This window comes from Blennius ocellaris (genome assembly GCF_963422515.1).
Source record: "Blennius ocellaris genome assembly, chromosome: 20".
Classification (NCBI taxonomy): domain Eukaryota; kingdom Metazoa; phylum Chordata; class Actinopteri; order Blenniiformes; family Blenniidae; genus Blennius; species Blennius ocellaris.
Window position 1 is genome coordinate 1,779,853 of NC_137669.1, and position 22,905 is coordinate 1,802,757.

Consider the following 22,905-nt stretch of genomic DNA (forward strand, 5'->3'; position numbering starts at 1 on the left):
CTCAAACCCACAAGGAGCAGCTCCGATCAGCCCTTTCAGAATGGTGTGGTTCTTGTTGGCAGAGAATTTTTCTGACTGCAATGTAAGTGATGATACAGCCTCCAGAGCAACTTCTGTGCAGTCCAAGATGACGCGTACATTTGGAGAGAACTTCTGGAAACTCAGGCATACTGGCTTTTACGTTTTCACGACTGATTCACATGTTGACTCATGAGAATACAATGAAAAGGAAGTTTGCCCAGGTGGTGATCACTTGGCTGACAGCAACCCTCACTTGCAACATCTCAGCAATAGGCTTCATACCCACAGCCACCCTGAACATTGAGTACATTAAAAACTCATAAATCAGAGGCCTTCTGCAGGCTGGGCTGGGTTCAGCACAAGAATCATCTCCAATATCCAGATCCAGTAAATGAGGCAGGATGCAGATCCGAACATCCGGAACACACTCTCATATGGGAATTTGGTGTAGAACCGGTTCTGGTCATAAGAAGAAGCACTGTAGCGAAACGTGTGAGACAAATCCACTTTCTCCAGCCTGGCTTCCAACCCCTTGATATATTCAAGAGCATATATCAAGTACCTGTGAATGCAACAAATAAGATATCATACAATAAAGTACATTAGTATATAAATAAGTTATAACTATAAAATAATTAACTCACAGAGACAATGTTATAAACGGCCATGTGTTAGCATTAATTTTTATCTAATATTTACCACACTTTAATTTTCAAATGTAAAATTAAATTAAAACAGTCTTGTTGATTTTCATTTTCACTGGTGAGCTACTGTGACATTATTTCCTTGTGGAGCAATATATTGTGTGAGTCGAGGTGCAAATATATATGTAGCTGTCACTGATTTGATCTGGAGATGGTGGTATATAACTACACACTGGTGCTGCAACACGTCCTGAAATTGTAGTAGTGGTTATATTTGATCTTATATGACAAATTTATACAATTTACCATCTTAGATATTTACCTGTGATTTTACAACTTTTTTCACACTAAAGGTCCTGAATTGCAAAGGAGTGAAGTAACGGTGGCGCTGTTTGAATATATATGCAATACCAAGGTGAGGCGCTCTCCAAGGTGGTTATAACAAAGGACTACAAGTGGAAAGGCAACAATGGGAGAGGTGGCGCCCACGCGGCGGCAGCAGCAGCACCAGCAGCAGAGGAAGAAGAAGAAGGAGGAGGACTGGAGTTCATCGCATTGCCACCAGGTGGCAGCAACACGTCAGTGACGTAGAGTCTGTCTCAACCAGAGAAGAAGAAGAAGAAGCTCTGGTTCCGGGATAAACAAGGACATGTGCGGTGTTTAGTAAGTGTCTTCTCCCGTCCGGTGTGTCCCTGTCAGCAGCTCTCCTCTCCGGTCGGCTGCTCCTCTCCAGTCCGCCGCTCCTCTCCGGCCGGTGGCTCCTCTCCGGTCGGTGGCTCCAGAGGTTAGAAGGTGAAAACCGATGGCGGCTCACGTGTCCGCCGTGCGCGCGCTCTACAAACGGATCCTCGTGCTGCATCGCTTCCTGCCGCTCGACCTCAAGGCGCTCGGGGACCAATACGTGAAGGACGAGTTCCGGAGGCACCGGGGGGCCGGACCGGGGGAGGCGGGGCGCTTCATGGAGGAGTGGACGGTAAAGACACACACTGACTGGCACGCACTGACACACGCACGCACGCACGCACACACACACACACACACACACACACACACACACACACACACACACACACACACACACACACACACACACACACACACACTTTGTGGTGCGTGTTGGTTGGTGTCTGTGTGAAGACCTGTTACAGTGTTAAACGGAGCTGCTGCTGCTTTCATTTACTGCGAACAGCTTTCAGGTGCATACCGCCACCTACTGTACATGAGTGTGTAGTGTTTCATACCTGCCTTTATATTCTGCTATTAAATATGTCTCTCAAAAATGTGAACAGTGCCTTCCTGACATGAGATACTTTTTATTTCTCCCCTTCTGTTCCAATAATGCCAGCCAGGCTCTAGTCCCGTTGTGCTGCTCTCACTTCCCCTTCCAGCTTCTTGCTGCAGCAAATTTTACACAATGTATTAATATATGTTCCACATTCTCTTTCAGACCACATCTCTAACACTTGTCAGTATTATTTTTACCCATTATATTCATTATGTCATTCAGACCAGTATATCTCACCCTAAATATCATCATGATCGTTTCTTCTCTTCTGTTCCTTTCTTTAAATATTTTTGTTCGTACTGATTTTTGTATGTTGTAATATTTCCTTCCTTTCTTATCTTTTTCCCATCTCTCCCATATTTTCATACCCATTTCCCTCATCGACGTTTTACCCTCTGCTTTTCTATAGGGTATTGTAACTGTTCTATTCCTATCCAGAGCCTTGTTTGCTTGGTTATCTGCAACCTCATTGCCCTTCACCCCTGTGTGAGCTTCACCCAGCAGAACTGGACCTCAATGCCCCCCCCCCCCCCCCCCCCCCCCCCTGTGAAGTCTGTGTAGATTGTGCTGCATTTCAATCAGCAAGTCTTCCCTAATGCTGTGTTGAAAAAATGCTTTTTAACATAGCAAGTGAGTCTGTGCATACCACCACCCTATCTGGTCTGACCTCCTCCACCCACTGGAGACTGATGATTGCTGCAACCATTTCTGCTGTGAAGACTGACAAGTGGTCTGAGAGGCATTTTGACATGTACAGACCCTTTCCAAAAAATTAGAATACGATGGAAAAGTTTATTTATTTCCATAATTCCATTCAAAAAGTTAAACTTTCATAGATTATAGATTCAGGGCCCACAATTCAAACGATTTCAAGTATTTATTTGTTTATTTTTACATAATTTGGGCTTCCAGCTCATAAAACCCATGAAAACAGTAATTCAAAACATTAGAATGCTGTGAAGAAATCACCATTTACTTCTCAGTTTTTGCAGAAAAAACAAAGAAATTAGGATCACAACAAATCAATCAAAATATGGTACTTTCAAAACAATATGTCAATCTTCAATACTTGTTTGGGAATCCCTTTGCCTTAATCACGGCCTCGATGCGCCGTGGCATTGAGGCAATCAGCCTGTGGCATTGCCTGGGAGTTATGGAGGCCCACATTTCCTTGATGCTTGCTGTCAGCTCTTCTTTGTTGTTGGGTCTGGTGAGCCTCATTGTCCTCTTGATAATACCCCATAGATTCTCAACGGGGTTTAGGTCTGGCGAGTTGGCTGGCCAGTCAAGCACTGTGATGGCATGGCCATCAAACCAGGTTTTGGTGCTTCTTGCAGTCTGGGCAGGGGCCAGGTCCTGCTGGAAGATGAAATCTGCATCTCCATACAGATCCTCAGCAGAAGGAACCATGAAATCCTCTAAAACATTCTGGTAGACTGTTGGGTGACCTTGGATTTAAGAAAGCAGAGTTTACCAACCCCTGCACCGGACATTGCCCCCCAAATCATGACTGACTGTGGATATTTCACACTTGACCTCAAGCAGCTTGGGTTCTGTTCCTCACCCGTCTTCCTCCAAACCCTTGGACCTTGATTCCCGAATGAAAGGCACACTTTACTTTCATGGGAAAACAGGACCTTGGACCACTGGCCACCAGTCCAGTCCTTCTTCTCTTTGGCCCAGTTGAGACGCTTCCTGCGTTGGCTCAGGCTCAGAAGTGTCTTGACCCCAGGAACCTGACAGTTGTAGCCCTAACCCTAACCCTAACCCTAACCCTAGCCCTCTCCCGGATGCGTCTGAATGTGTTGGTTTTTGAAGCTGTGACTCCCGCCTCATTCCACTCTTTCTGAATCTCTGCCAGATTCTTGAATCTTCTCCGTTTGATGATCCGCTGAAGCCCACGGTCATCTCTTTTGCTGGTGCATCTTCTCCTGCCACATTTTGCCCTTCCACTAGACTTTCCATTGATATGCTTGGACACAGCACTCTGCGAACAGCCAGCCTCCTTCGCTATGAACGTTTGTGGTTGACCCATCCTATGGAGGGTCTCAATGATGGTCTTCTGGCCACTTGTCAAGTCTGCAGTCTTCCCCATATTGAACCGAACTGAGACAATTGAACCAAACTGAAGCGATGTAATGACACCTGTGGAAACCTGTGCAGGAGTTCTGAGTTCAGTAGATGATTAGTGTGTGACACACACAATTTGGGCAGATTTTTTTTACAGTATTCTAATGTTTTGAATTCCTGTTTTCATGGGTTTTATGAGCTGGAAGCCCAAATTATGTAAAAATAAACAAATAAATACTTGAAATCGTTTGAATTGTGGGCCCTGAATCTATAATCTATGAAAGTTTAACTTTTTGAATGGAATTATGGAAATAAATAAACTTTTCCATCGTATTCTAATTTTTTGGAAAGGGTCTGTATACTCCAAACATTGGTATGTACACCCCTGCTCCCACACACCCTTGGATCCATTCATGAATATTTTGAGTAGGGCTGCAACTAACGACTATTTTAATAGTCGACTAGTCACCGACTATTGAAACGATTAGTCGACTAATCGGATAATTATTAATTTTTTCTTAAATTTAGCATGAGGTTGCTTTAATTATGTGGCAAATGATAATAAACACAAGAAAGGTGGGTACTTCAATGAAAAATGCATCTTTTATTCAACTTTGCTGCTGATAGGCCATAAATCCAAAAATAAATAAACCTCTGTCCAAGGACAGGCAGTGTTTTATAAAAAAAATAAATTTTTCCCCGGACAGCTAACACATCGGCCCTGCCGGTTCCTGCCAAGATTGGCCTGGTGAATGCTAGATCGCTAGCGAACAAGACTTTTATCTTAAAGGATTTCTTCACATCCAGAGGATTGCATTTTCTCTCTGTGACTGAGACGTGGTGAGTCCAGCTCTCTCACTGAACTTGTACCCGATGATTGCTTCTATTTCAACTCCCTGCGCATGTCAGGCCGTGGAGGAGGAATAGAGACTGTGTACAAGATTGATTATAAATATAAGCAGCTATTGATGTCATCCTCTTCCTCCAGCTTTGAATTGAGCTTATTTGAGCCGGGTCGCTCTTATACAGTGCTATGTGCTGTGGTCTATCGGCCTCCCAAGTACAATAAGCACTTTTTAAATGACTTCTCTGACTTCTTGGCTGAAATAATGCCTACCTATCACCGTGTTCTTATTGTTGGAGATTTTAATGTGCATGTGTGTTGTCCTGATAAGCCGATGGTGAAGGACGTCTTGAACCTCATTGATTCTTTTAATCATGTGCAGTCTGTGTCTGGTCCCACACAAGAACAAGGACACACACTTGACCTGGTCTCATCTTATGGTGAAAACTTTCTTAGCTTTTTAATTGATAATGTCACTTGTACTAGGGTTCTAATCTCACTTCCTGCTTATGGTTCCTCAATCTCTGTCCCCTGCTCTGCTGTCTTTGACCGGTTTGAACCTGTGACATTGTCTTCTTTACAGGAGATAGTTGGTCAGTTGACACCCTCAAGTTCTCCAAATGATGCTCTCCCTCCTCGACTATTTAAAGAGGTTTTTCCCACCGTAGGACCATCTGTTACTGCAGTCATTAATAGCAGTCTGTCCTCAGGTGTTGTCCCTGAACTGTTTAAACATTCAGTAGTGCATCCCCTAATTAAAAAACCTGGTCTGGATCCTACAGTTCTTGCGAACTTCAGGCTGATCTCCAAACTGCCTTTTCTTTCAAAAACCCTGCAAAAGATAGTTCACTGTCAATTAATGGCTTTTATGGAAGAACATGATATTTTAGAGGTTTTCCAAACTGGTTCCAAAACCTTGCACAGCACCGAATCAGCTCTTCTAAGAGTTTTTCGTAATATCTTTTTAGCTATAGACTCTGGTGACTGTGTTGTCCTTGTTCTTTTAGACTTAACTGCTGCATTTGACACTGTGGATCATGAGATCTTGATTTCTCATTTGGAGCATTGGGTTGGTATCAGACATGGCACTGGATTGGTTCAGGTCGTACTTGGCTGATCGAACTTTGTGTCAACCTTGGTGACTGTTTATCCTCTTCTGCTCCCCTCTCGTGTGGTATCCCACAGGGCTCAGTTCTTGGCCCTCTCCTTTTCTCTCTCTCTATTTGCTACCGCTTGGTTCAATACTGAGGAAACATGGCATTTTTTTTCTCCATTTTTAAGCAGACGACAGCCAGATTTATGTGTCTCTAAAGAAGAACAGTGAAAACTCAGTTCAAGTGTTATTCGACTGTCTTGAGGACATAAAAGCCTGGATGGCCTTTAACTTTTAAAATTTTAATGACAAAAAGTGATGGTTCTTGGTGGTACCACGGGGGGCCCTCCAGTAGATCTGGGCTCCTTGGCCCAGTTTCCCAAGCAGTCCATCACAAACCTTGGGGATAAAAGGGACCCTGAGTTGAAGCTTGACAGTTCAGATTAAGGTTGTCATAAAATCAAGCTATTTCCATTTGAGGCAGCTCGCCAAATTAAAGCCAATTCTTTCAAGGCAGCATTTTGAGACAGTAATCCACGCCTTTGTTACCACTCGGCTGGATTATGTAATGCATTATAAATGGGGGTTAGTGGGTCCTCCTTCGCCCGTTTCCAGATGGTACAAAATGCAGCTGCACGTCTTTTATCTGGCACATGTATTAATGATCACATTTCCCCCATTTTAGCCTCCCTCCATTGGTTGCCTGTACATTTTTAGGATCCATTTTAAAATGAATTTATTCCACTTTTAAATCTGTAAATGGGCTTGCCCCACCCTACCTCTCTGAGCTCCTACCCCCCTACATGCCCACCCGCTCTCTCAGATCAGCTGATCAGTTGCTCCTGAGGGTGCCAAAAGCCTGATGCCTCTTAATTCATTTTTGTATTTCGTGTTTTATGCCTTTTACACATACACATCCTCCTCCACTCTGGTGAGCATATCTGTCTTACCTAACTGTGCTGAATCCAGGTATTCTGAAGTCTAACTGCAGCCTCAGCCAAGTTTCCTGAACACAAATACTATCTGGAACTACTTCCAGATCATATATCTTTTATATATCTCTTTTAAGCTCTTGTCTGTTTGCTGTCAAACTCCTAGCATCCCACTGCAGTATGTGTAGAACCATGATTATCATTTTAAGCCACTTCATTGATGTTTTCTGCTGCTTCCATTGCTGGCAATAATGAATGTATCTGATCTGCTTTCATTTCTTTCATGTCCAGAAATGTTCCCGCTGCTTCCACAAATGTCTTAATTTGATCACTTTTCTTCTTCATGTTTACTGCTACATTTATGCCATGACAGATGAAAGCCACAAACATCTCTTTTTTCATGATCATGGTGCTGTCATCCACTTTACATTTATGCAAGCACGTGCCTATCTCTGTTGTAGATGGCTTGGATAGGATTTGGATTTGCTTTTCTTGGGTGTTTGATGTCTGAGCTCACTCTCCCTGTCGCTTGACAATGCCCATACTGTGTGTTCCCTCTCTTCTTACTGTCTTTAGGTCTTCTGCATACGAGACATTGTTCTTTACTTTGACTCGCTGAGCTTCCCTTGCTTCTTTCTGGATTATGCATCCTCCATAAGCTGCACTGTGATCTCCTCCACAATTACAACATCTAATTTGTGCATCTTTCCCACATTTTCCACATCCATGCAGCCCTCCACACCTTACTTTTCCTCTACAGTCTTTAGCAATATGTCCCATTCTTTGACATACGTAGCACCTGACTGGATTGGGTATGTAGTCTCTCACATTATAATTCATATATCCAATCTGAACTGATTTGGGTATGCTTTTCTCAAACTGCAGTATCACTGCTGTTGTATCTTTTAGTGTACCATCTCGTTTGCTCTTTATCCTGGTGGCTTCAACAACTTTCCCTCTTTTGACTTCTTTGACTTCTTCCATCGACACGTTCAGAGGTATTCCCAAGATGACTCCTTTTAGCCTGGTTATTGCTCCCGGCATATAAACCTTTATCTTTTCTCCTGCAAGAGACGTCATTTTACTGACCACCTCCTGCTGTTGCTTACTGACAACAGAAATCGACACACTCTTTCTATTCATCATCTCTGCTAATTTGATCGCTCTGATTTCTTTTTCAATTGCTCTCGTTAATTTGATGTGGTTGAAGTGACCCCCTTCTTTTCAAACTCAATCATCACTTTCATCTCATCTGTTGTTGCTTGCATGTCAATTTTCTTGGGGAAGTCTTAGATTTTTTTATTCTGACTTGTCATTTCTTCGCTATCATCTGACCAGCTTCTTGCTCTTGTCTGCCTCTCTCATTCTCAGATCTTTTTTCACTCTAGCAGATCTAGCAATCATCCATTTCATCGTGACTGTTTCCTCCTGAGGTAGATGACATGACGCTACAGTCAATGTACAATATTTGCAAGCGGCAAACAAATTTTTACTTTTACCGCCAATTGAGTTTCCGCCTCTCTGGTCCCGTCCTGTCGGGTGGGCGGAACTTAAACTGAGCTGAAGCTGAGTGCTGCTTTTTATAGGCGAGAGGTTAACTGACTTCAGGTGTGTGTGCGTGTGCGTGCGCGTGTGTGTGTGTGTGTGTGTGTGTGTGTGTGTGTGTGTGTGTGTGTGTGTGTGTGTGTGTGTGTGTGTGTGTGTGTGTGTGTGTGTGTGTGTGTGCGTGTGCGTGTGCGTGTGCGTGTGTGTAGCGAACCATATGTTAATTGATCACATTGATTAATATGTGTCCCTTCCTCTTCAAAGGAGCATTTGCTGCACATGAAGGAGAATATGTGTGAGAATGTTTTTGATCTTTGCAAATTATTTTTCTTCCCAATACACTTTATTTAAGTTATTTTGTTTTGAGTGAAAATATATCAGGAAGGACAAGCTGCATGTTTCCTTGCAAATCTTAAAGGAGAGCTGGCATAAATATCACAACAGTGTAAAAGATGCTAAAAGGGAGCACCTGTCAAAAGAATTCTAGAAAACAGCCATGACTCACGCCTGCTCTTCAAAACCATTGACTCTTGTTTTAGAAGCCCCACAGTGTGTTTTCCTGGAGTCATACCCTTTTTGCCACCAAGGCCGTGATTCCAGCCCTTGGCTCTGATCCCTCTGGTTCTGCTCCTTGTCTGGCTGCATTTGATGAGTTTGAGCCAGTGACATTGCAACTCTTAGAGGATGTGGTTGAACATGTGAAGCCCTCGGGTTCCCCCCAAGATGATATCCCTCCTCATCTTTTTAAGGAAATCTTTCAGAGCATAGGGCAGCTCATCCTCTCTATTATTAACTGCAGTCTATCATCTGGTGTTGTTCTTGTGCTTTTTAAACATGCAGTGGTGCAGCCTCTTCTTAAGAAACCTTGTCTTGGCTAATTTTAGGCCGTTCTCCAAGCTGCCTTTTATTTCAAAGATATTAGAGAAGGTAGTCCACGCACAGCTTAAAGTGCCTGTAACACCATAGCGCATGTTAATTTAATAATTTTTCCCTTGAAAAATAACTTCATCAGATGCCCCCTGGAATTTACCCTTTTTTGAATTTGCACTGTTGAGAAGCTCATCCTCTCCGGGTGGGTGGAGCCTAGAGAGGAAAGAGGAAGTGATGTAGGAGGAGGAACGCTTTCTCTCGGTCCGCAGGGAATGCTGCGTTTTCATATTGTGTGGGTGCTTTCTTTTGAGAGGGTTTCAACACAGAATGATCTAATACATAAACTTATAGTAGATAGTGTATGTCTACACATAGACACACTCTGTGTGTAGAGGCTCTACACATATAGTGAAGGTTCTACAAACATATATCTACACTGTAGGCTCATTGTAGCAGACGTTCAATACACAGGACAGATTGACGGCAGAGTTAATTTATTATTAGTTTCTCATTAGTGGAAAGTTTGGGAAATGTCTTTACTAAATGGACTGTCTTGAGCATCCACACAGCACAGTGCTCAGGGGGAGCTGATGGAGGCCCAGGGTGTAGCTCAGTGTGATGTGATGGAGGCCAGGGGGTACAGTTCAATGTGATGTGATGGAGGCCGGGGTGTAGCTCAGGAGGAAGTCGAGGGTATACATCAGGAGAAGGTGATGGAGGCCGGGGGTGTAGCCCACAGTGAGGTGATGGAGGCCAGGGGTGTAGCTCAGTGTGAGGTGATGGAGGCCGAGGGTGTGGTTCAGTGTGACGTGATGGAGGCTGGGGGCGTAGCTCAGGAGAAGGTGATGGAGGCCGGATTGTTGCTCAGGAGAAGGGGATGGAGGCCAGGGGTGTAGCTCAGTGTGAGGTGATGGAGGCCGAGGGTGTAGTTCAGTGTGACGTGATGGAGGCTGGGGGCGTAGCTCAGGAGAAGGTGATGGAGGCCGGATTGTTGCTCAGGAGAAGGTGATGGAGGCCAGGGGTGTAGCTCAGTGTGAGGTGATGGAGGCCGGGGGTGTAGTTCAGTGTGATGTGATGGAGGTGAAAACCTGCCAGATTGGACAGAACATCTTTGTGTGGAGGCTCAGGTGTTACAATCTTAATGCCTGAGGTTGACGGACTTTCTTTGGTGACATGGGATGAACATCATTACAAGATGCATCCAATAACAGTCGCCAAGTACAAACGCTATGACTGTTCGGTGATGATCTCAGAGAAGAAAGATCGTCTGGCCCTTTTTAATTCTAGGTTATACATGCAAAGTGAGTCTTTGTAGATGTCATGATGAAGGTGGAGCTTAGATTTTCTCCACCCACACTCTATCTATCTCTCACTATCACACAGTACTTTAGCTTTGACTGGTGCTATGTAGGCATGTGAATCTCCGTCACTGACAACGATTCGATGCGAATCTCGATACACTACCAGTGATGCAATACATTAGTGATTCACTGAATCCCCTGGCGATATGATGCAATACAATACTCCCCTGTTCCTGATTTGATACGATTTGATATTGATTTGATGGAGATTCAATTCTACACAATGCCATACAAAGCAATTTGGTGAGATATGATGCAATTCAACATGATGAAAAGAAATTATACCAAAAATATAGGATTTATTCTTTATTCCAGTCCCCGTAAGCAGCAAATTTAACAAAAATATTCATAATTCATATCTTGCTTATAATCTACAAGAACTATCCATCACTTTATGTATCTTCTTTTTGTCCTCTTAAAAAGCAAAACACAAAAAACAGACCTTTTCATAGTGGTGGGATTTGGAACCAGATTCAACACAAGGAACAGGAATTGGTTCTTCTCTTCTGGAACTAGTTTTTTCATACTGTCACAACTTAAACAAGAAACGGTAAGACAACAACAATCACTATCCATGAATAACAAAGTGCAACGTCCATAGTCCTGTCTGCCAGACTGACACTAAACCAGTGGTTCTCAATTATTTTCTGTCATGCCCCCCCTAGAGGACAAAAAAATTTTCAGCCCCCCCCCCCCCCCGAATTGTACTACCATTGAGAACCTGATAATATTTATTTATTGATCTGTATAAACCACTGTATGAGTTGCTGCACCAGCATTCTGCATACAATCGCCTGATTATCAAAATAAATTAACAAAATGAGCTGGAGGCCCTTTTTTTAATCGTTCAAGCATGAATAAAGACACTAATACTGAAAGTCGCGCCCACCTCACGCCCCCCCTGACACCCCACCACGCCCCCCCAGGGGGGCTCGCCCCACCATTTGAGAAGCACTGCACTAAACTAAGATTTCAAATATAAATCATACAAATAATAATAACCTTTCACAATTAAAGTAGGTCTTCCACAACTGTGATTTAACTATTATTTGTCACAAGCAGCTGCTGTAAACGGACTCTCACTTCCTGAAGAGTGGCATTTACAGATAGATCTGTTTTCAAAAGTGTATTTTATTTGTATTTATTTGTTAGCTCAGTGAGTCACTCTTCAGGAAGATGAGTTAGTCCACATGTTCAAGAAGTCACAATGATTTAGTTATATTGTCAATACCACCTGCTGGGCTGAACACTAGTTCAGCGAAACACTTGTTACCAGTGTCCAGTTTAGCAACATGGAGGTTTCCTGCATTATGGCAAGTTTACAATCTTTCTTGTAAAAGTGAAAGTACTACTAAACGCCTGATTTTAAGTGTTTCGGCACATCAAAGACCTCATCTACCTGCTTTATGCTGCTCTGGCGGACCTCCATGCAGTGGCACGAGCTTGATGGAGAAATATGCATCCCGGCTGATGGTGCATTCAACGCGCCTCAGAAAAACCACATGGAATTAAATACAACATGAGAAAATACAACAGGCAAAACAAATTGTACTTTTAAAAAAATATAGATTTTTTTTAATACAATGTGAAAAAATCGATGCAACCATAAATTTTACCGATGCAAGCACGCAGTGACCGATGGATCTCGATTTCACCTGTAAATTGCACCAACGCACAGTGAAGGAACCGATACACTCGTATCGTACAAGTTTGTATCTAGATTCCGATTCATATCGATTAATCTCCACATTCTTAGCGCTATGGTATCATTGATGTGTATAACTTTAGAGCTGAAGTTATGTACAAGGTCGTTGATAGAAGCTGCAGGCAGAGCTGGCGTGCTGGTGAACGTCTGGTTGAAGACTCGGCGTGTGTTTTCATCAACGTGACGTTTTCTGATCAACTCTGTTTTACTTCTACTACTGTGAGCTGAGATAGAGAGTTTCAATGAAACAAGGTAATGGTCAGAAACAGAGTGCTAAACCTGGCCCTGGCCCCGAACTAGTACCTGGTTCTTTCTGGTGGAAAAGAGACAAAACGAGCGCTCCTCCAGACATCCTGTCCTGTGGACAAAGCTAGCACCCCTACAGACATCCTGTCCTGTGGACAAAACTAGCACCCCTACAGACATCCTGTCCTGTGGACAAAACTAGCACCCCTACAGACATCCTGTCCTGTGGACAAAGCTAGCACCCCTACAGACATCCTGTCCTGTGGACAAAACTAGCACCCCTACAGACATCCTGTCCTGTGGACAAAGCTAGCACCCCTACAGACATCCTGTCCTGTGGATAAAACTAGCACCCCTACAGACATCCTGTCCTGTGGACAAAACTAGCACCCCTACAGACATCCTGTCCTGTGGATAAAACTAGCACCCCTACAGACATCCTGTCCTGTGGACAAAGCTAGCACCCCTACAGACATCCTGTCCTGTGGACAAAACTAGCACCCCTACAGACATCCTGTCCTGTGGACAAAGCTAGCACCCCTACAGACATCCTGTCCTGTGGATAAAACTAGCACCCCTACAGACATCCTGTCCTGTGGACAAAGCTAGCACCCCTACAGACATCCTGTCCTGTGGACAAAGCTAGCACCCCTACAGACATCCTGTCCTCTGACAGAGTTTTGTCATACAGCTTAGCTTCGCAGAGTACGAGCCGTAGCAGAAGCCGAGAGGGCCAGCCCCTGTCGCCCCTCCGGGCGCACACCACACCATGAGGCTCCAGTGTTTGCATTATAATTGCGCGCCGCTGGAGACGATGAATCACCAGCTGCAACAGCGGCTGTAATGAAGTGGAAGCTATTTCAGCGGGATCCCCAGAGTCCTGCATGTCACTCCCATCCTGCCTCCACAGATCAGCGTGTCGCTCTAGTGGGTGATTCATGTGCTCACCAGGCCGCCGGAGATTCTGCTAGAAGGTATTTTCCACCTAACGCTAAAACTCATTTACTGCACGTCTGTCCCATCTGTGTGACAAAACCTGCCGGACGGGAGTAAGTGGCAGTGTTGTGGAGTACTACAGGAACAGTCTGATTTTACATCGATGTTTCTTTATTAAATGAACATGTGAATTAAGAGTAGTGATGAAAAGGAAAACGTGTTTGATTCACTTTACATTTTAGTCTTTTAAATACGATGTTCAACAACATCACAGTTTAAATTCCTGAAGCATTCTAATGAGTCCTTACCATCCCTGTACTACGTTTACTGCAGTACTGCTGCAGGGAGACTTTACTGCTTCAACGAGGGTTTACTGCAGTACTACCGTAGTGACGTACAAGGTTTTTTAGCCGTGTTAAGGACTGTGCCCGCCATGTCCATAACAACAAACGCAGCATCACAGCTGCTTCCAGGAGAAATGATTTTCCTTACTTCTGCATTCCGCCACAAGACCACGACATGGCAGAGTGTGGCAGCTTCGCACGCAAGCGACAGCTCTCTGACTATCACTCCTATTTTAATCATGTTTAGCATGTAGCCTTACTCCTGTGTGAGCCTCGCAGCTTGTTAGCATCTATCATGTAGCCTCGCTACTGTGTGAGCCCCGCAGCTCGTTAGCATGTAGCATGACGCCTCGCTACTGTGTGAGCCCCGCAGCTCGTTAGCATGTAGCATGACGCCTCGCTACTGTGTGAGCCCCGCAACTCGTTAGCATGTAGCATGACGCCTCGCTACTGTGTGGGCCCTGCAGTTCGTGAGCATGTATCTTCGCTATTGTGTGAGCCCCAAAGCTTATTAGCTTGTAGCATGTAGCCTCGTGACTGTGTGAGCTCTGCAGAATGTTGTGGTTGTCAGTGTAATGTGACTGCCCCCCCACAGCGCTATCCAGAACACAAAGGTCACTGTGGCCCACTGGGGGTCTCTCATCAAGACCAATCACTCTCCAGGGTACCGATACCTGGATCAATGCCAATTGTGGGATGATCAATACATATGGATGGCTCATTAACAGCACCCCCCCCTCCCCACCCCCACCCCCCCCCACCCCCTCGACTTTCATCTTGACGGGCCAACCAATGGATGGATGTCACTCATCATCTCAGGATCAACAGCATGAGCGGAAAGCAACCAGAGCAACGTCGTCCTTCCAACAAGCTAACTTCTGAAACTATCAACTGATACCGCTGACTGAAACCAACTAACGACTGTAACCAGTGACTGAAACTAACTAACGACTGTAACCACCTACTGAAACCAACTAACGACTGTAACCAGTGACTGAAACTAACTAACGACTGTAACCACCGACTGATGCCACCTACTCAAACAAACTAACGACTGTAACCACTGACTCAAACCAACTCACGATTGTACCCACCTACTGAAACCAACTAACGACTGTAACCACCTGCTGAAACCAACTCACGACTGTAACCACCGACTGAAACCAACTCACGATTGTAACCACCGACTGAAACCAACTCACCACTGTCACCACCAACTGAAACCAACTAACGACTGTAACCACCGACTGATACCAACTAACGACTGTTACCACCTACTGACACCAACCTATAACTGTAACCACCGACTGAAACCAACTAACGACTGTTACCACCTACTGAAACCAACTAACGACTGTAACCACCTACTGAAACCAACTAACGAGTGTAACCACCGACTGAAACCAACTAACGAGTGTAACCACCGACTGAAACCAACTAACGAGTGTAACCACCTACTGAAACCAACTAACGAGTGTAACCACCTACTGAAACCAACTAACGACTGTTACCACCTACTGAAACCAACTAACGACTGTAACCACCTACTGAAACCAACTAACGAGTGTAACCACCGACTGAAACCAACTAACGAGTGTAACCACCGACTGAAACCAACTAACGAGTGTAACCACCTACTGAAACCAACTAACGAGTGTAACCACCTACTGAAACCAACTAACGACTGTAACCACTGACTGAAACCAACTAACGACTGTAACCACCTACTGAAACCAACTAACGACTGTAACCACCTAATGATACAAACTAACGACTGTAGCCACTGACTGAAACCAACTCACGATTGTAACCACCGACTGAAACCAACTAACGACTGTAACCACCTGCTGAAACCAACTAACGACTGTAACCACCTACTGAAACCAACTAACGACTGTAGCCACCTACTGAAACCAACTAACAACTGTAACCACTGACTGAAACCAACTAACGACTGTAACCACCTACTGATACCAACTAACGACTGTAACCACCTACTGATACCAACTAACGACTGTAACCACCTACTGAAACCAACTAACGACTGTAACCACCTACTGATACCAACTAACGACTGTAACCACCTGCTGAAACCAACTAACGACTGTAACCACCTGCTGAAACCAACTAACGACTGTAACCACCTGCTGAAACCAACTCACGATTGTAACCAACTCACGACTGTAACCAACTCACGACTGTAACCACCTGCTGAAACCAACTAACGACTGTAACCACCTGCTGAAACCAACTCACGATTGTAACCAACTCACGACTGTAACCAACTCACGATTGTAACCACCTGCTGAAACCAACTCACGACTGTAACCACCTACTGAAACCAACTCACGACTGTAACCAACTCACGACTGTAACCAACTCACGATTGTAACCACCTGCTGAAACCAACTAACGACTGTAACCACCTACTGATACCAACTAACGACTGTAACCACTGACTGAAACCAACTCACGATTGTAACCACCGACTGAAACCAACTCACGATTGTAACCACCTGCTGAAACCAACTAACGACTGTAACCACCTGCTGAAACCAACTCACGATTGTAACCAACTCACGACTGTAACCAACTCACGACTGTAACCACCTACTGAAACCAACTCACGACTGTAACCAACTCACGACTGTAACCAACTCACGACTGTAACCAACTCACGATTGTAACCACCTGCTGAAACCAACTAACGACTGTAACCACCTACTGATACCAACTAACGACTGTAACCACCTACTGAAACCAACTAACGAGTGTAACCACCTACTGAAACCAACTAACGACTGTAACCAGTGACTCAAACAAACTAACGACTGTAACCACTGACTCAAACCAACTCACGATTGTACCCACCTACTGAAACCAACTAACGACTGTAACCACCTGCTGAAACCAACTCACGACTGTAACCACCGACTGAAACCAACTCACGATTGTAACCACCGACTGAAACCAACTAACGACTGTAACCACCTGCTGAAACCAACTCACGATTGTAACCACCGACTGAAACCAACTCACCACTGTCACCACCAACTGAAACCAACTAACGACTGTAACCACCGACTGATACCAACTAACGACTGTTACCACCTACTGACACCAACCTATAACTGTAACCACCGACTGAAACCAACTAACGACTGTTACCACCTACTGAAACCAACTAACGACTGTAACCACCTACTGAAACCAACTAACGAGTGTAACCACCGACTGAAACCAACTAACGAGTGTAACCACCTACTGAAACCAACTAACGAGTGTAACCACCTACTGAAACCAACTAACGACTGTTACCACCTACTGAAACCAACTAACGACTGTAACCACCTACTGAAACCAACTAACGAGTGTAACCACCGACTGAAACCAACTAACGACTGTAACCACCTACTGAAACCAACTAACGAGTGTAACCACCTACTGAAACCAACTAACGACTGTAACCACTGACTGAAACCAACTAACGACTGTAACCACCTAATGATACAAACTAACGACTGTAGCCACTGACTGAAACCAACTCACGACTGTAACCACCGACTGAAACCAACTAACGACTGTAACCACCTGCTGAAACCAACTAACGACTGTAACCACCTACTGAAACCAACTAACGACTGTAGCCACCTACTGAAACCAACTCACGACTGTAACCACTGACTGAAACCAACTAACGACTGTAACCACCTACTGATACCAACTAACGACTGTAACCACCTACTGAAACCAACTAACGACTGTAACCACCTACTGAAACCAACTAACGACTGTAACCACCTACTGATACCAACTAACGACTGTAACCACCTACTGAAACCAACTAATGACTGTAACCACCTACTGAAACCAACTAACGACTGTAACCACCTACTGATACCAACTAACGACTGTAACCACTGACTGAAACCAACTCACGATTGTAACCACCGACTGAAACCAACTAAGGACTGTAACCACCTACTGATACCAACTAACGACTGTAACCACCTGCTGAAACCAACTAACGACTGTAACCACCTGCTGAAACCAACTCACGATTGTAACCAACTCACGACTGTAACCAACTCACGATTGTAACCACCTGCTGAAACCAACTAACGACTGTAACCACCTGCTGAAACCAACTCACGATTGTAACCACCTGCTGAAACCAACTCACGATTGTAACCAACTCACGACTGTAACCAACTCACGATTGTAACCACGTGCTGAAACCAACTCACGACTGTAACCACCTACTGAAACCAACTCACGACTGTAACCAACTCACGACTGTAACCAACTCACGATTGTAACCACCTGCTGAAACCAACTAACGACTGTAACCACCTACTGATACCAACTAACGACTGTAACCACCGACTGAAACCAACTCACGATTGTAACCACCGACTGAAACCAACTCACGATTGTAACCACCGACTGAAACCAACTCACGATTGTAACCACCTGCTGAAACCAACTAACGACTGTAACCACCTGCTGAAACCAACTCACGATTGTAACCAACTCACGACTGTAACCAGCTCACGATTGTAACCACCTGCTGAAACCAACTAACGACTGTAACCACCTGCTGAAACCAACTCACGATTGTAACCAACTCACGACTGTAACCAACTCACGACTGTAACCACCTACTGAAACCAACTCACGACTGTAACCAACTCACGACTGTAACCAACTCACGACTGTAACCAACTCACGATTGTAACCACCTGCTGAAACCAACTAACGACTGTAACCACCTACTGATACCAACTAACGACTGTAACCACTGACTGAAACCAACTCACGATTGTAACCACCTGCTGAAACCAACTAACAACTGTAACCACCTGCTGAAACCAACTCACGATTGTAACCAACTCACGACTGTAACCAACTCACGATTGTAACCACCTGCTGAAGCCAACTAACGACTGTAACCACCGACTGAAACCAACTCACGATTGTAACCACCTACTGAAACCAACTCACGACTGTAACCACCTACTGAAACCAACTCACGACTGTAACCACCTACTGAAACCAACTCACGACTGTAACCAACTCACGACTGTAACCACCTACTGAAACCAACTAACGACTGTAACCACCTACTGAAACCAACTCACGACTGTAACCACCTACTGAAACCAACTCACGATTGTAACCACCTACTGAAACCAACTCACGATTGTAACCACCTACTGAAACCAACTCACGATTGTAACCACCTACTGAAACCAACTCACAATTGTAACCACCGACAGATGCCACCGACTCAAACCAACCAACGACTGACTGAAACCACCCGCCGACTGACTGAAATCTACCACCGACTGACTGAAACCAACCGTTTTGTCTGCGCCTATGTTCAGCGGATAGTCTGCTCCCAGATGTTATGTTAGTCTGCTGCTTCGTTCAGTGTTTAGTCTGCTCCCAGATGTTATATTCAATAATTAGTTTGCTGCTCTGTTCAGTGTTTTGTCTGCTCCCAGATGTTATTTCAGTGTTTAGTCTGCTCCTATGTTCAATGTTTAGTCTGCTTCTATGTTGTGTTTAGTCTGCTCCCAGATGTTATTTCAGTGTTTAGTCTGCTCCTATGTTCAATGTTTAGTCTGCTTCTATGTTGTGTTTAGTCTGCTCCCAGATGTTATTTCAGTGTTTAGTCTGCTCCTATGTTCAATGTTTAGTCTGCTTCTATGTTGTGTTTAGTCTGCTCCCAGATGTTATTTCAGTGTTTAGTCTGCTCCTATGTTCAATGTTTAGTCTGCTTCTATGTTGTGTTTAGTCTGCTCCCAGATGTTATTTCAGTGTTTAGTCTGCTTCTATGTTGTGTTTAGTCTGCTCCCAGATGTTACGTTCAGTGTTTAGTCTGCTCCCAGATGTTATATTCAGTGTTTAGTCTGCTTCTACGTTCAGTGATTGGTCTGCTCCCAGAAGTTATATTCAGCATTAGTCTGCTCTCAGATGTTATGTTCAGCATTGAGTCTGCTTCTATATTCAGCATTTAGTCTGCTCCCTGTTGGTTTTAGCCTCAGTTCCATGTGCAGGTGTTTGTGTTATTTGATTATCGCAGCTTGAACACAAAGCTTCTGTTCTCAATGTTCACTCTGTCACAAACTATTGCATTTCCTCTTCATATCGGCTCTGTGATGAAAGTGGAAGGACAGAAAACTGCAATGAGAATGAGATCAGTGTTCAGTCTAATCCTTTTATTTTCCTTTCTTCTCAGTTCTCAGCTGAAACCAGGTGGTCCAGCTGTTTCCTCTGGAGACGTGTTGTAATGTGATGACGATGACGATGATGATGATGTTGATAATAATACTGATATTGATGATGATATGGATAATGATATAGTAATGATAATAATAGTGATAATGATGATAATAATCACCAAATAGGCTACAGAAGCCCAAATCAGAAGGCCTCGTGCTGGTTCAGGAAAACTAAATGATACTGCAGAGCATCAGTGGACATTATTCAAAGTGATGTTTGCAAAGCTGCATGACGTCATCATCAATGTACCGATGGCAATGTACCAATGGTGGCGTACCAATGGTAGGGTACCAATGGTAGGGTACCAATGGTAGGGTACCAATGGTGGCGTACCAATGGTAGGGTACCAATGGTAGGGTACCAATGACACCACTGTCCCAGTACTTGGGGGATAGCTTGTTTCAAAGCTGTTATTTTGAAGTTTCCTGTCTTTGTCCACGTGCCTCCTCGGTTTCAGCCATGCTTATCATTCCTCCTCCTTGGTCGTCACCATGCCTCCCCTCTTCCTCCTCGGTCGTCACCATGCCTCCCCCTCCTCCTCCTCAGTCACCTCCATGCTTCTCGTTCCTCCTCGGTCGCCACCATGCTTCTCGCTCTGCCTCAGTTGCCGACAGGCTTCCCCCTCCCCTTTCTCGTTTGCCGCCATGCTTCTTGCTCCTCCACAGTCACCGCCATGCTTCTTGCTCCTCCTCGGTCACCGCCATGCTTCCCCCTCCCCCTCCTCGGTTGCCGCCATGCTTCTCGCTCCTCCACAGTCACTGCCATGCTTCTCGCTCCTCGTCCTCGGTCACCGCCATGCTTCCCCCTCCCCCTCCTCGGTTGCCGCCATGCTTCTCGCTCCTCCACAGTCACCGCCATGCTTCTCGCTCCTCCTCCTCGGTCACCGCCATGCTTCCCCCTCCCCCTCCTCGGTTGCCGCCATGCTTCTCGCTCCTCCACAGTCACCGCCATGCTTCCCCCTCCCCCTCCTCGGTCACCGCCATGCTTCCCCCTCCCCCTCCTCGGTTGCCGCCATGCTTCTCGCTCCTCCTCAGTCACCGCCATGCTTTTTGCTTTGCCATGCAGGATTACAGTGAAATGTACAATATGACTTCTGAGAGCAGCTCTGTCTTATGAATGTGACGTAGTTCACATGAAGGTGGATCACAGCTGACCTCGAACTGTTTCTTGACTCCAGAACTACAGGAATACGCTGCAGACCCAGATCCTGGAGGCCCGGCTCGGCCCGGCCCGTTTTGGAGTGGACCTGACAGAGGACAGACTGCCGGACTTCCAGGACCAACAGATCGGCCAGCTGTATGAGCTGCTGCTGGAGGCCAGCAAGCCCAACCGACAGTTCGACATTCAGGAAGACTGACGCTACGCCTCCTCCGCCACGTCTCCTCCGCTACGTCTCCTCCACTACGTCACCCCCAAGTGGGACCAACTGGGACTCCGAGGCTTTTCAGGAGATGTGGTTGTGTAGGAGTGTGTTTTTTGTTTTCTCGTATCTCGTAGTGTGACAATAAAAGCTTGTCTGCATTAATGAGCAGTCAGGTGATCTCCTTTATGAATTACTAAGCCTCCTCCACCCTCAGGTGTCTCTGTCCTCCACCCTCCCATCTCCGCCTGCGTCATCCTCCACCTTCATGTGTCTCCATCTTCCACTCTCCCTCCTCTGCCTGTGTCATCCTCCACCTTCATGTGTCTCCATCTTCCACTCTCCCTCCTCTGCCTGAATCAACCTCCACCCTCATGTGTCTCAGTCTTCCATCCTCCTCCTGTGTCTCCACCCTTTGTCTTCTCCACCCTCTATTGAGCTGAACTCCAAAAAGCCAGCCTCAACCCACTACCCCCTCCAGACATGAAGTGGATGATCAGGTGGTGCAGACCAGATGAACGGGACAGGAAGTGGACATCGGACTGCTGTTTGTGTCGGAAGCTTCCGGGCTCGACAGTTTGTTTTACACCAAAGTGCAATGCTGAGCTGAGAATTGTAACTGAGAAAAGATTCGTGACATCGAGAGTTTCTGGTCAAATTTCCTCAAATTGAACGTGAAGCAATTTTCCCCGACACTAAAATGTTCCTGTGTTCATGGATCCGACACGCAACACATTTCCAGCCTCCGTGTCATCTGAGACGTTGTTTTGTTCACGGCAGCCACCGGGGGAATCTGCGGCACGGCGGTGGCCTGCATGACCTCAGCGGGTTATCTTTAGAGTGCCAGACCCCCGGCGTACATCAATCCATTAGTACCGGCTAGTACGGGCTAGTACCGGCCAACGCTGCAGATTAGAGCGTGAAATGAGAGTCAGAACAAACGGTGAGAGTCGGTGAGTCGACTGGACAAACACTCCACTGAGACTCATGCGTGCTGGATTTACCCTAAGTTACTGTAAGTAATAAATTACTGAAAGTAATTAAGTGGAAGAAGTTTCTAAACATTTTAAATGGTTAAATGAAGAAAACTAATTTACTTGTGAATGATTGTGGAAAATAATTGTTTAATTTAATTAAACAATGAATTAGTAATTAATAAAGTAATTAATTTTTCTGGGTTGGAGCACTTTATTGATGTCCTGGAGCAGGGACGGCCTTAAGCAACAGAGCTTCAGAATAAAAGCTCCAGGTTCATCCTCTGCAGGACTGGAGCTTTTAACACTTTGGGAAGGTTTGTTGTTTGCTGGTAAATTTCCATCAGAAATCAAAGCGATCCACTGGAGAGGGTTTGGTTAAAACTC

General features: G+C 45.1%; 1 protein-coding gene across 1 annotated transcript; it reads left to right on the forward strand.

Annotated features, from left to right (window-relative positions):
* The first annotated feature begins 1,208 nt into the window (after positions 1 to 1,208).
* sdhaf3 (succinate dehydrogenase complex assembly factor 3) lies at positions 1,209 to 22,753 on the forward strand. Its single transcript, XM_080515665.1, has 2 exons — positions 1,209 to 1,638; positions 21,362 to 22,753. The coding sequence occupies exons 1-2, from the start codon at positions 1,468 to 1,470 to the stop codon at positions 21,539 to 21,541; spliced, it is 351 nt and encodes a 116-aa protein (XP_080371791.1). The 5' UTR covers positions 1,209 to 1,467; the 3' UTR covers positions 21,542 to 22,753.
* The last annotated feature ends 152 nt before the right edge of the window (positions 22,754 to 22,905 follow it).